This window comes from Homarus americanus, unplaced genomic scaffold (assembly GCF_018991925.1).
Source record: "Homarus americanus isolate GMGI-L3 unplaced genomic scaffold, GMGI_Hamer_2.0 scaffold19117, whole genome shotgun sequence".
Taxonomy (NCBI): domain Eukaryota; kingdom Metazoa; phylum Arthropoda; class Malacostraca; order Decapoda; family Nephropidae; genus Homarus; species Homarus americanus.
In genome coordinates, this window is record NW_024754704.1 from 6540941 (window position 1) to 6554253 (window position 13313).

A 13313-nucleotide genomic window follows, 5' to 3' on the forward strand; every position below is an offset into this window, starting at 1 on the left:
GAAGAATTATTATTTTTTTTTATTAACTGAAGATATTTGTTTTAGCTCATAAAATTCATACAAATTACCCGGTCTGAATATAATTTACATTGCTGGAATTCTTATAATTTGATGATCATTTTGAATATAAACATCATATTTTTGCATTAGACATACAAATTTTAGATAAAAAATTTTCTCAAATTAACTACAGTGAGTTCTGCTATAACGCGTGTTTTGACAACGCGAATTTGCTCGAACGCGATTTATGAATTGAGGAACGATATTTGTAAAACGCGAACTCGTTTGCTCTAACGCGATTCCACTCGAACGGTTGTTGTGGCTTCAGTTCACGTTCGACATCACATGTTCAATTGAGTTATGTGTTTTGTTTGTGAACAATTGCAGAAATAATGTATGTAATATTTATGTATACAGTATACCTATATATTATAAGTAAATTGTAAAATTTTACATAAAAGAGAAAATCAAATTACATAGCGTTTTACACCCGCGCTCTCTCTACATCACACACAGTGTTTACAGTTCACGTTCGACATCACATATTCAATTGATTTATGTGTTTTGTTTGTGAAGAATTGCAGAAATAATTTATGTAATATTTATGTATACAGTAAACCACTCACAAGGTCCTACAGTACCACTAATTATTTTATACTGAAACTTACGTTTGGTAAGCTGGATTAAAATGAAGATTACCGGTATATTAAAATAATAAAAATGTATTATAAACCAGTCTAACATACTGTAATAAACACAGCTGCTATTATCATCCCCCCCTCCCCCATTTGCCAGTGACAAGAAAGGGAAAGTGACCTTGACTGTGACCGCCTGTGGCTATTTTTAGCCGTCCTTGTGTTCGGAGGTGGTCAGTAATGCATATCTGTATATTTACTGATCATAATACTTATCTCTTATAAATAATTCATTTAAAATTTATTTTTTTGCAAAGAATATTCAGTAAATGACTGCATTAATTCTTGAAACTACCTACAGTGGTAAATTTAGGATATAAATAATGAACAGAAGTCACGTCATGGATTCGGAGTTTGGTCCTTAACGATCACCATAAATGTAGCCTCCCTTTTTCGCGAAACACGTATATAAATTAAAGAAAATACTTGCAGTATATTTAATATATTACAGTATATTATATATAAATAAATAAACAAATAAATTCAAATTCCCTTATCATCCTGTGTCATATACAGAAATACTTGAGTCCCTGAGCGAGTACACAAAAAGAAAACGGACATCCTGGAGTGGATAGAGAACGGACATCTCTACTGGGGGACTCAAACGTTTCTCATGTTTTGTGGGCGCTCTAGCATAATATGAATAATATGTAAATTACAATTTACATACATATATATATATATATATATATATATATATATATATATATATATATATATATATATATATATATATATATATATATATATATATATATATATATATATATATATATATATATATATATATATATATATATATATATATATATATATATATGTATGTATGTAAATTATAATTTATATATATATATATATCTTGATAAAATCACACGGGAAAATGGAAACAACGGAGTACCTTAGCTTTCGTCTTTATTCAAGACATCTTCAGAGGCAACTGGATTACATGGACAGAGAGAGGCTTAAATATACAGGGTGACCTAAAAACATGAGGTCAGGTCATAATGATGACATCCACTAATCCCCACAAATCATCTTGTGTCACAGAAAGACTTCTGGTTGAAGCTAGTTTGATTAAGGAATTAAAATCAATAAACCTTAGTGATGGTCAGTTCAAAACTGATAATATGTTACATAAATTTATTTGTCAGTGGCCCAAGGTTAAAAATGCTTTGAAAACCTTTGATCTAGATGTATGATAGTTATTTTGTGGGTCCCTTTTTTCTGACCTGACCTGGCTAGTCACGTCACCACCCTTCTCTTAAGCTCCTCTACGTGTGTGTTGGTGTGGGGATTAGTGGATGTCATCATTATGAGCTGACCTCATGTTTTTAGGTCACCCTGTATATTTAAGCCTCTCTCTGTCCATGTAATCCAGTTGCCTCTGAATAAAGACGAAAGCTAAGGTACTCCGTTGTTTCCATTTTCCCGTGTGATTTTATCAAGATTTATCTTATCCACGTTTTCATTGTGGATTTACATGAAATATATATATGTAAATCGTAAAAATTTAAATAAAAGAGAAAAACTAAATACGTAGCGTTTAAAGTGTTAAAGTGTACTGTACAGTGTTGTGGCTTGGCTCAATGTTTACAGTTCACGTTCGACATCACTTGTTCAATTGATTTATGTGTTTTGTTTGTGAAGAAATACCTGTACAGTATATGTAAATTGTAAAATTTTAAATAAGAGAGAAAAACAAAATAAGTAGCGTTTAAAGTGTACTGTACATTGTGGCTTGGCGCGGGGTTATGCAGTGTTTACAGTTCACGTTCGACATCACATGTTCAATTGATTTATGTGTTTTGTTTGTGAAGAATTGCAGAAATAATTTATGTAATATTTATGTATACAGTATACCTGTACAGTATATGTAAAATGTAAAATTTTAAATAAGAGAAAAACAAAATACATAGCGTTTTAGACCCGCGCGCTCTGTTTACTCCACACTTTGTTTGAAACACGTGTGAAGTTTTTAAGTGTCCTCAGTGAATTCTGATTACTGTTTCTCCAATTTTGTGACTATGGAAAAGAAGAATATCTCTGGGAAGCACTCTGGTGATCGCATTTCCGGTGGTGATTGTAAAAGAAAGGCTATAACACTTGAAGAAAAGCTTGATGTTTCATGACTCCTCAGCCTCAACATCACCCTTATCCCCCATCAAGTTATATTCATATTTTTTCAAGGTAAAGTGTAACATTTACTGTATGATTTCATTATTAGATATGAATGTAACATTTATTTAGACTGTGCTATCCTTTGTGTTAGGCTAACTACGAAATTTTTTTTCGATTTGGAGTAATCTGCACCTAACCCTATTTTCTCCATAAGCCCTGTTATTTCTATTACACGAATTTCTATAACACGATGTTTTACAAGAACACTACTATCGCGTTATAGCAGAACTACCTGTATGTTATCTTTTGTGCAAAATATATGACATTTATATTCAAAATATTCCTGGTCTTACAAGGAATCCAGCAATGTCAATTATATTATCCTAACTTTAGTTTGAGGTATTATTTATTAAAATTTAGTGGTTATCCCACACATCTCCTTGGGACGGTTGGTGGGGGGTGGGGGGGAGGGAGGGACCGACCGACCATCTGTTACCCTGTGAAGAATTATTTTTTTTTTTATTAACTGAAGATATTTGTTTTAGCTCATAAAATTCATACAAATTACCCGGTCTGAATATAATTTACATTGCTGGAATTCTTATAATTTGGTGATCATTTTGAATATAAACATCATATTTTTGCATTAGACATACAAATTTTAGATAAAATTTTTTCTCAAATTAACTATGTTATCTTTTGTGCAAAATATATGACATTTATATTCAAAATATTCCTGGTCTTACAAGGAATCCAGCAATGTCAATTATATAATCCTAACTTTAATCTGAGGTATTATTTAATACTAAATGTTAAAAACCCTGGAAGGGAGGATTGGTGGGGGGTGGGGGGGAGGGTTGGGACTGACCGCACGGTTGGAAGAGGGGGGGAGGCAAGGTTGAGTCCATTATTTGAATGGACATTAACTTGGCGACTGTATTTCTCTATTTCTCTTAAGTATTAATTGTGTGCATGTACCATCATAAAATTAAGATGTTATTTTTACTACAACATAGGTATGTGCCTTCAAAAAGTGGAGTTTGGGGGTCGGGCCGGTTTCTATTGGAATTAATCCCATATGTTCTGTTGTTCACTTAACGCGGATTTCACTTAACGGGGGACCCTCTGGGTTCAATTGACCGCGTTAAGTGGGGTACAACTGTATATTCACCCAGGTCATTTCACTGGCTTTTTATAAGAGAGAAGCTTAGTCACTTAAGAACTGATAAGTATGCCAACTGTCAAACCGCTCCACTCCCCCCCACGCCCCCTCGCTCGCTCCCTCCCTCCCATCTGCCCGGCGTTGCTGGAAACCTTGTAAAACAGTGAATAATTTTAATATAAACGTCATGTATTTTGCACAAGAGATAAAAATTTATCACCTGTATCACATTACAGTAGTGATTTAACAGTAAAAGTGTATATGTACGTATATAGTATTCCACATACACGTAAGTATAAATACAAAGTTTATGTGATGATCGGACAACGTCCATTTCGGTTAACATCACGTTTCCAAGAACGTATCTAGGACGTTAACCGGCGCATGACTGAAGTTTACTTGATCCAATATTGAACGTGTTCAATATCATCAAGGTTATGGACTTTCTTTCCACACCTTTACCACCTGTGTTACCTTTGCTCGCTTAAGTCATAATAAATGAATGATAGGTAAAATAAAATTAACATATATTGTGATAAACACAACACAACTTGGAGAATTGGCAAACAGCAATGTCAAAAATGGCGAACAGATTGTGAAATATTGTACTCTGCCAATTCACTAGCAAAACTCATCACAAAATCCCGCTACTGCAGCTACTCAACGAGCCGATTCATCAGATGTTGTTGTCGGACACTGTGAACTCACTCTGCCAATCCGGTAGCGAAACTCATCACAACGTCCTGCTGCACATTGAAGGGTCCCATCCAGTACAGTAAGGAATAATTTTACATTAGAAAACTTAACCAGTCAAATAACTAGACGTGTCTTATTTGTGATAGCCTGCCAAGAGAGGAAGCTTACCTATAGAGTCATTATCTTCTGTGATGGTGGACAAGGGGCCAGGGGAGTGATCTCTCATGCTGCGCCGCTGCTCTGCCCCTCCAATGAAAGTAAAGGAATTTTGTAGCTGCTGCAACTTTTCCCTGGTTTCATTGACCTGGCCTCGCCCAAATAGATCCAGTACCAAACTAATCTGCCCTGCCTGTAGGAAATGAACCAATACTCACTTTGATTGCAGAACACAGTATAACATAAGTATAAATTCACTAAAATTTTAAATATACAGGCTGAGAAACCTTTATCCAAAATCTTGGTGCTGAATATGTCATGGATTCCCGATTCTTTTAGTTTTTGAAATTCAGGCATATTGGGGTTGGACCCCTCTGGATGAGTGGTAGGTCACCTAGAGTGTTCTTCAAAGTATGGGTCCCGACCCAGTATATCCACTCTGGATATATTGAGTACAGTTCTTGATAAGTTTGCAAATAAAATCATATGCATCCCTCTCAGCGATACAACAGTGTCTCAGCAGATAAGTGCTATTGCAAAAGATTTAGACCTCCAGCTGGTTTCATGTCTACAGTCTGGTGGAGAATTTGCTATCCAACTTGATGAAAGTACTAACATATCTAACTGTGCAACATTGTTGGTTATGTTAGATATGTATGGAAAGAGGACTTTTTGGAAGATTTACTCTGTTGTTTGACCTTACCCACACACATTCTGGGGTCTGAGATATACAGAGTGTTAAATGATTGTGTATTTGGAAAATACAAACTGGATTGGGCTAGTTTCAAAGGTATTACAACTGATGGTGCAGCTAATATGACTGGTAAAAACAGTGGGGTTGTGAATAAAATATCAGAGGCAGCAGGTAATGACTGCCAATGGTATCCCAGATAACCTCAAGGATGTTCTGTCTAACTCAAAATTTTTAAGATTTATTTTTGGAGCAAGTGTTCAAAGGTCCACAATTTTCCCTACTTGCTTTTACTATTGATTCTCTTGTACCCATATACCTCAGAACTGCACTCTCTTGACCACCTAATTTTTTTTTTTCAATTCCCACCTGTTATCCCATATTACATGTGTGAAATTTGTCTCAGAGTGCAGGGTGAGTGGATACAGCTCTTGCCTCGTGTCCAAAAGGTTGTTTCTTTTTGACCAGAGCATCCCTAATTAATACAGCTGGGTATCTAAGTTTACAAGATGGGAGAGTAAAGCAGGTCAAGAAAAGGTACACCAGAGGCTTAGTTTGAAAAGTGTTATATCTGCACTGCTACGATTTCATGAGGCCTATGGAACCAACTTTCACTTTACCTTAATCACTGTTTAAATCTTCCAGCCAAATTTTTTATTCATCAGCTCATCTTTCATAGAGATCTTCTATTCACTACTACAGGACTAAGTAAAGATTACACACTTTACATACACTTCCTCTGCATCCATCAACTTACATTTCATTGTTTTCTCTACCTTAGAAGTTTTTTCTTAACTATGTACAGTGGTCCCTTGATTAAGGAACACAATTGGTTCCACAGAGTCAGTTGTTAACCAAAAATTTTTTTTAACTGAATCCCTTATTTCAATGGGATATTGGGTAATTGGTTCCAACTCACAGTAAAAGTATACAGAAAAAGTCCTGTATACCGGTAATAGAACTAACAAAACATTAAATATAAACTAAATACAATACTGTACTGTACAGTAAACTATACAGTACAACGATAAATGAAAAAACAATAGAATACTGCATTTTAACTTACTCTGAGGTGTGTATGTCGTATTCCCGGCAGCTTTGTTTACATATCAAACAGCTGATTATAGAGGCAGTCGATGATGACATGCCATATTCTTTACAGAGTGCATTGGTTCTAATGCCTTCTTCGTGCTTCATAACACTGGTCACCATAAAAAAAAAATTCTCATGGTTCTGGATCAAAACAGTCTGATTCTAGTGTAATTGTATGTGCTGAACTCAATTATGACATTCGTATAGCTGTATCAGGCTCAGTTTTCCAGAACCAGCATATCTATATATTTAGTGTACCATGCTATTCATACAGTAATTTATATGCTCATTGGCTCCACTTATGCAATTATTTTGTCCTGATTTGTGCTTTTTTGTTTGTTTCAGTTTGCTGATTCATGATATTGCATATCTACACCTGCATGATTTGTAATTACTCTGAAATTAACAAAACATGGAACGTCGCAAGTGTGTGAACGGTGCTGACAGTTTTTGCTACATATGTGGTGCCTTCACTCCTGGTAGCCTCAAGAAACCAATCACAAAAGCTGTTCGACTGAACTACAAAAGTTACTTCAAATGTCATTTGGGTGACCAAGACAAGAAATGGGCACCTCATGTAGCCTGTAAGTCTTGTGTTAACCACCTGAGCGAGTGGATGTGTGGTAAACGAAGTTCAGGAATGCCGTTTGCTGTACCAATGATATGGCGTGAACCTAAAGACCACAGTAGTGACTGCTACTTCTGTCTCACAAATATTAAGGGAATAAAAATCAAGACACGAGGCAAGGTACAGTACCCCAATATTGCTTTTGCAATCCGACCAGTACCGCACAGTGCTGAACTTCCAGTCCCAAATCCACCGACTGAACAAGAATTGAGTGATTCCGATTCTACCTCTACCTCAATGGAAAACGACTACCAGGATGACTCTGAAAATACCAGGCCTAAACTATTTATTCAAGAAGCGCTTCATGATCTCATCAGGGACCTAAACTTGTCAAAAGAAAAGGCTGAAGTTTTGGGATCCAGACTAAAGCAGCGTAACCTGCTAGAAGATGGAGTGCATATCACTACAGCGTGTTACCGACATAGGCAGCTGTCTGCATTTTTCAAGATGGCAAACAACCTTTGTTATTGCGAGGACGCAGTATCTCTCATGCAACAACTCTGCAAGTCTGAAACATACAAGACAGAGGATTGGAGGCTGTTTATAGACTCAGGAAAAGACTCTCTGAAAGCTGTTCTTTTACACAATGGCAATCGGCTTCCATCTGTCCCAATAGCACACGCAACAAAAATGACCGAGAGCTATGAAACAATGAAAATTCTGTTGGCCGCTATAGAGTATGAGAAACACCAGTGGAAGATATGTGGCGATCTCAAAGTCATCAGTTTACTACTGGGCCTTCAGAGTGGCTACACAAAGCACATGTGCTTTTTGTGCTTGTGGAACAGCAGAGCTGATGCAGAGCACTATGTGAGAAAGGATTGGCCGACAAGACCAAGAGATGCGCCTGGAAGGTTTAACTGTGCTCACAATCCGCTTGTAGATCCAGAAAAGATATTTTTGCCTCCACTGCATCTAAAGCTCGGTTTGGCTAAAAATTTCATCAAAGCTATGGATCAATTCGGTGCTGGGACTCTATACTTATCTCAGAAACTAGGTGGTGTGGTTTCCGAAGCCAAGTTGAAAGCAGGTGTCTTGAATGGACCACAAATTCGTATACTAGTTAATGATAGCGAATTCACCAAAACATTGAACCCACTGGAGAAAAAAGCATGGGAATCATTTGTCAATGTGTCAAAGAATTTTCTTGGAAACTATCGTGCTGACAACTACAAAGAAATCGTAACAACCATGCTTCAGAATTATCATGCATTGGGAGCAAGGATGTCCTTGAAATTGCATTTTTTCCACTCTCATATTGAATTTTTCCCAGGTAACCTTGGAGACGTTAGTGATGAACACGGCGAAAGATTTCATCAAGATATCGCCATAATGGAGAGCAGATATCAGGGACAATTCAGTCCTAACATGATGGGCGACTATTGCTGGACACTGCAACGAGAAGAGAGCAAGCTGTACAAGAGAAAGAGTAAAGTTCAGAAGCACTTTTAGAACTTCATATTTTGTCATTATAAAGGATTTGAACTTATGTTTTTTGGTACAATTTTTTATGAGCTTATCTGTGATAGGTTTAAAATTGTATCTTGCATGACGCGATAATGTTACTATATTTACTATTTTTTTTATTCTTTAACAAAGTAGGTCTGATGGTAGAATGAAACATCCAATTAATATTCATTAATATGAAATTAGTCATGAAAGCACAGTCGCATGAGATAATCTCATCTTTTGCACGACACGTGATGGAATATTAAATATTTGTACCTATTGATTTTTTTATAAAACCTGGTCTGATAGAACAAAACAAATATCAGATTCAAATTCAGCAATATGAAATTAGTTGTGTGAGCATGATCTCATATGTGAACCATTTTGACTGTTGACCAGTGAATAATTTCTGCACTGTATATTATCAATATGTCAACTAAATTTCAGAATGACCAATAATTTTAATGTAAAAATACAAAAATATTCAAGAGACCAACAAACTGGATGTTCACTCCACTGTAAACAAAGTTAAACTGAGAAGCGTTGGTGGGTGATTCAATCAGCTGATGAGCACACAAAAACTGTTCCCTGTACTGTAAATATGATCAATATGGTAACTAAATTTCAGAATGACCAATAATCTTAATATAAAAAATAGAAAAATATTCAAGAACACAACTTTCTTGATATTTAGCCCACAGGAAATGAATGTAAACATAGAACCAATTACTGGATTGGTGAACTAGCCAATCAGCTGATGCGCACAGCAAAGCGTGTTTCTCGTAAGGCTGTTGTTAATTGAAGTTTTGTTCGTTAATGGAACTTTAAATCCTTATGGGAGCTAATTCGTTAACCAAAATTTCGTTAATTGAACCGTTCGTTAATCGAGGGACCACTGTATTCCCCATTATCAACCAACTTGCAGTACAAATATCAGTCTATCTCTCTATTCCCATTAATTTCTCAAAACTCTTAACAGTAGTACATAGTAAGCAGCTATCAAATAGGGAGGTACTACCACCTGGGAAGATATTGGAAGCACAATGTGTTGTCCAAGTCCCAGGTTGCTCATCTGACTATCTGCCCCATTTACACACAATGGACATGTCGTCAGTTCTGAATAAACATAAGAAATACAATCTGCCATGTTCGTAGAGTGATATGGTATATATAATTTGTAATAAAAGTTTAAAGTCCTGCTGTAATAGTCGAGATAAATTTATTTCTCTAGAAACAGGGCAACCATTTGCAATGACATCACCAGTTTCCCCGCAGACGACATTCTTCAAACAAACTCACCGCTGCAGTCGGAGGTAGTACAAAGGATGGCCTCTTCAGACTCTTCGTCATTCTAAAATTTAGTTAACAAATTGGTAATATAGACAGTACAGGGAACACTTTCTGTGCACCCATCAGCTGATTGAATCACCCACCAACGCTTCTCAGTTTAACTTTGTTTACAGTGGAGTGAACATCGAGTTTGGTCTCTTGAATATTTTTGCATTTTTACATTAAAATTATTTGTCATTCTGAAATTTAGTTAACATACTGATAATATACAGTGCAGAATTATGAAACACGAAGAAGGCATTACCATATATCTCGGCCTATAAGACGGAATTTGAACCATAAAAAAACTCAACCCAAAGTTAGGGGGTCATCTTAAGCACCAGATATAAAATTCTTACCTCTTAAATATTGTGGTTTAGTGTGTCAAGAGTGGTGATGGAAACATGGTAAACCACTCACAAGGTCCTACCACTAATTATTTTATACTGAAACTTACGTTTGGGAGGCTGGATTAAAATGAAGATTACCTGTATATTAAAACAATAAAAATGTATTATAAACCTGTCTAACATACCGTAAAAGAACAATATACCCCGGTAATAAACACAGCTGCTATCATCACCCCCCCTCCCATTTGCCAGTGACAAGAAAGGGAAAGTGACCTTGACTGTGACCGCCTGTGGCTATTTTTAGCCGTTTGTGTTGAGGTGGTCAATAATGCATATCTGTATATTTACTGATCATAATACTTATCTCCTATAAATAATCCATTTAAAATTTATTTTTTTACAAAGAATATTCAGTAAATGACTGCATTAATTCTTGAAACTACAGACAGTGGTAAATTTAGGATGAGAATGATTAACAGAAGTCACGTCATGGATTCAGAGTTTGGTCCTTAATGATCACCATAAATGTCTGGTCAACTTCACCTACCAGGTATAATGGTAGCCTCCCTTTTTTGCGAAACAAGTTTATAAATTAAAGAAAATACTTGCAGTGTGTTTAATATATTACAGTATATTATAAATAAATAAATAAACAAATAAATTGGTAAATCTATTTCAAGTAAATGGAAAAATTTTACTCACACAGACATTAGTTCCAGTTAAATAACAGACGCTTAAGTGATAGCAAAGACTTGTGCCATACCCTGTCAAATGCTTTGGAGATGTCGAGAGCCATGCTTTGGAGATGTCGAGAGCCATGCTTTGGAGATGTCGAGAGCCACGACAAAAGTTTCCCCATAATCCCTAAGAGAGGATGACCAAAGATGGGTGCAATAGGAGAGCAGATCGCCAGTAGATCTCGCCTGGCGAAAGCCATACTGGTGATCCGACAAAAGAGAAAGGCGTTCAAGGTGACGGAGAAAATGGGAGTTCAAGATAGTTTCGAAAATCTTAGAGAGGGATGAAGTTAGGGCAATGGGGCGATAGTTAGAGGGATTAGAATGGTCACCCTTCTTCGGGATGGACTGAACCAAGGCATGTTTCCAAGAAGAAGGAAAAGTTTTGGTTTTGAGGCAAAGGCGAAAGAGGCGAGCAAGCACAGGGGCCAGGGCTTCAGAACGCTCCCTTAGAACACGAGGGGGGATTCCGTCCGGTCCATGCGCCTTACTCACATCCAACCTGGATAACACACCGGCAACCCTGCGAGTGGAGATTATAGGAAAGTGCATAGGTTCAGAAGGAGGTGCAGGGGTAGGAGGGATGGAGTGGGAATCGTCTAAGGTGGAATTAGAGGAGAATAAGGTGCCAAAGAGGTTGGCTTTGTCAGGGGGAGAGTTGGCTATAGAGTTATTGGGATGGAAGAGGGGAGGAAAAGAAGGCGTGCAGAAGTTGTTACAGATGTTTTTAGTTAAGGACGAGAAGGATTTACTAGAGGAAGAATTAACTCAGGACAGCGGTCTTTCTTTTAATAAAATTCCGCTTGGCCCTACGAAGAATAGCCTTACAACGATTCCTAGAAGTAATGAAAGAGGTGTGGGTAATAGAAGGAGATAGTTTCATAGCTCGATATGCCCTATCTCTCACCCTGCAAGCAAGAGAGCAGGAGCGATCAAACCATGATTGTAATGTGAAAGTTTTGGTAGAAGATGGGATAAATGCACTCATACCGCCCTGTATAATCCCAGCAATGCTGTCAGCACATACCGAGGCATCCCGAGTGGAAAAGCAACATTCATCCCAAGGAAAGTCGGTGAAGAATTCTCACAAGGATTGCCAGCTTGCCCTCCGATAGTGCCATAGTTGACGTTTAGAGGGGGGTGGGGGAGGTGGTCGTGCCCAGTTTGATTTAATAGAAATAAGGATGTGATCAGAAGACCCTAAGGGTGCAAAAATTGAGTGAATAGTGTGAGGGGTTAGAGGTAAAACAAAGATCAAGAATGTTAGCAAGTTGATCATGTCAATCAAGAACGCGTGTAGGGTGTTTGATTATTTGTTCCAAATCATTAAGTAAGGAAAAAGAGAGTGCCTCAGCTCCACCTGGGTCATCCCTTGCAGAGCCAAGCCACTCTCTGTGATGTACATTGAAATCCCCTAGGTGGAGGATCTCGGTGTTGGGGTGTGTGGATAGCAACGACTCATGGCAAGAAGCGAGATAGTCAAAGAGTTCGAAATAGTTGGTAGAGTTGGGAGAACAGTATAGGAAACAAAGAAACATAGTCACAGTAGGTAGAGATATTTTGAGCCAGATGACATCATAAAGGGGAGATTCAAGATCCGTGAGTCGGGCTATAGGTGTACGTGTGTTGCAGTAGGCGCATACACCTCCCTTAGAACGGAAGTAGGTATAAAGGTTGTAGTTAGAGACTTGAAAAGGTTTGGGTGAAGCTGCTTTGGTCAGTTGAAGTTCGGAGAGTAGTAAGAGGTCGGGGGAAGAGGTTGATAGATGGTGCTCCACATAAGAAAAATTGGATCTCAGTCCGCAAATGTTGGAAAAATGAAGTGTGATAAAAGCCGATCCTCCAGCAACCGTGGTGGCATCAGTTGAGGCCCCAGTAGCTTGATGATGATCAGGTCGGCCCTGGGGTCCACAACCTTCCCGACCAGTGGGACCCATCCGAGAAGGCCCCTCTTCAGTAATAATATCAACTGACATAGGAGAATAAAATAGAATGAATAAAACAGATCAAGAATGAGTAAGGTTTTATTTGTGGTGTTGTCAATAGTAAGAGAGACAGTTGAGACCCTGCAATTGTGTGTAAATGAGGCAGAAAGTCAGATCAGCAACCTGGGACTTGGTCACAATTTTCGTGATGCCATATAGCAGCAGGGTCTACCATTAGAAAACACATTATGCTTCCAATATCTTCCCAGGCGGTAGTACCTCCCT

The 13313-nt window shown here is 37.5% G+C and overlaps 1 protein-coding gene across 3 annotated transcripts in view; it reads right to left on the minus strand.

Annotated features, from left to right (window-relative positions):
• LOC121856015 (rac GTPase-activating protein 1-like) overlaps nt 1-13313 on the minus strand; it is a 147771-nt gene that overhangs the window by 98276 nt on the left and 36182 nt on the right. For all 3 annotated transcript variants that reach the window (XM_042351251.1, XM_042351250.1, XM_042351252.1), the window contains exon 4: nt 4840-5020. In XM_042351251.1, coding sequence (XP_042207185.1) covers nt 4840-5020 — 181 coding nt within the window. The remainder of the gene's footprint in view (nt 1-4839; nt 5021-13313) is intronic.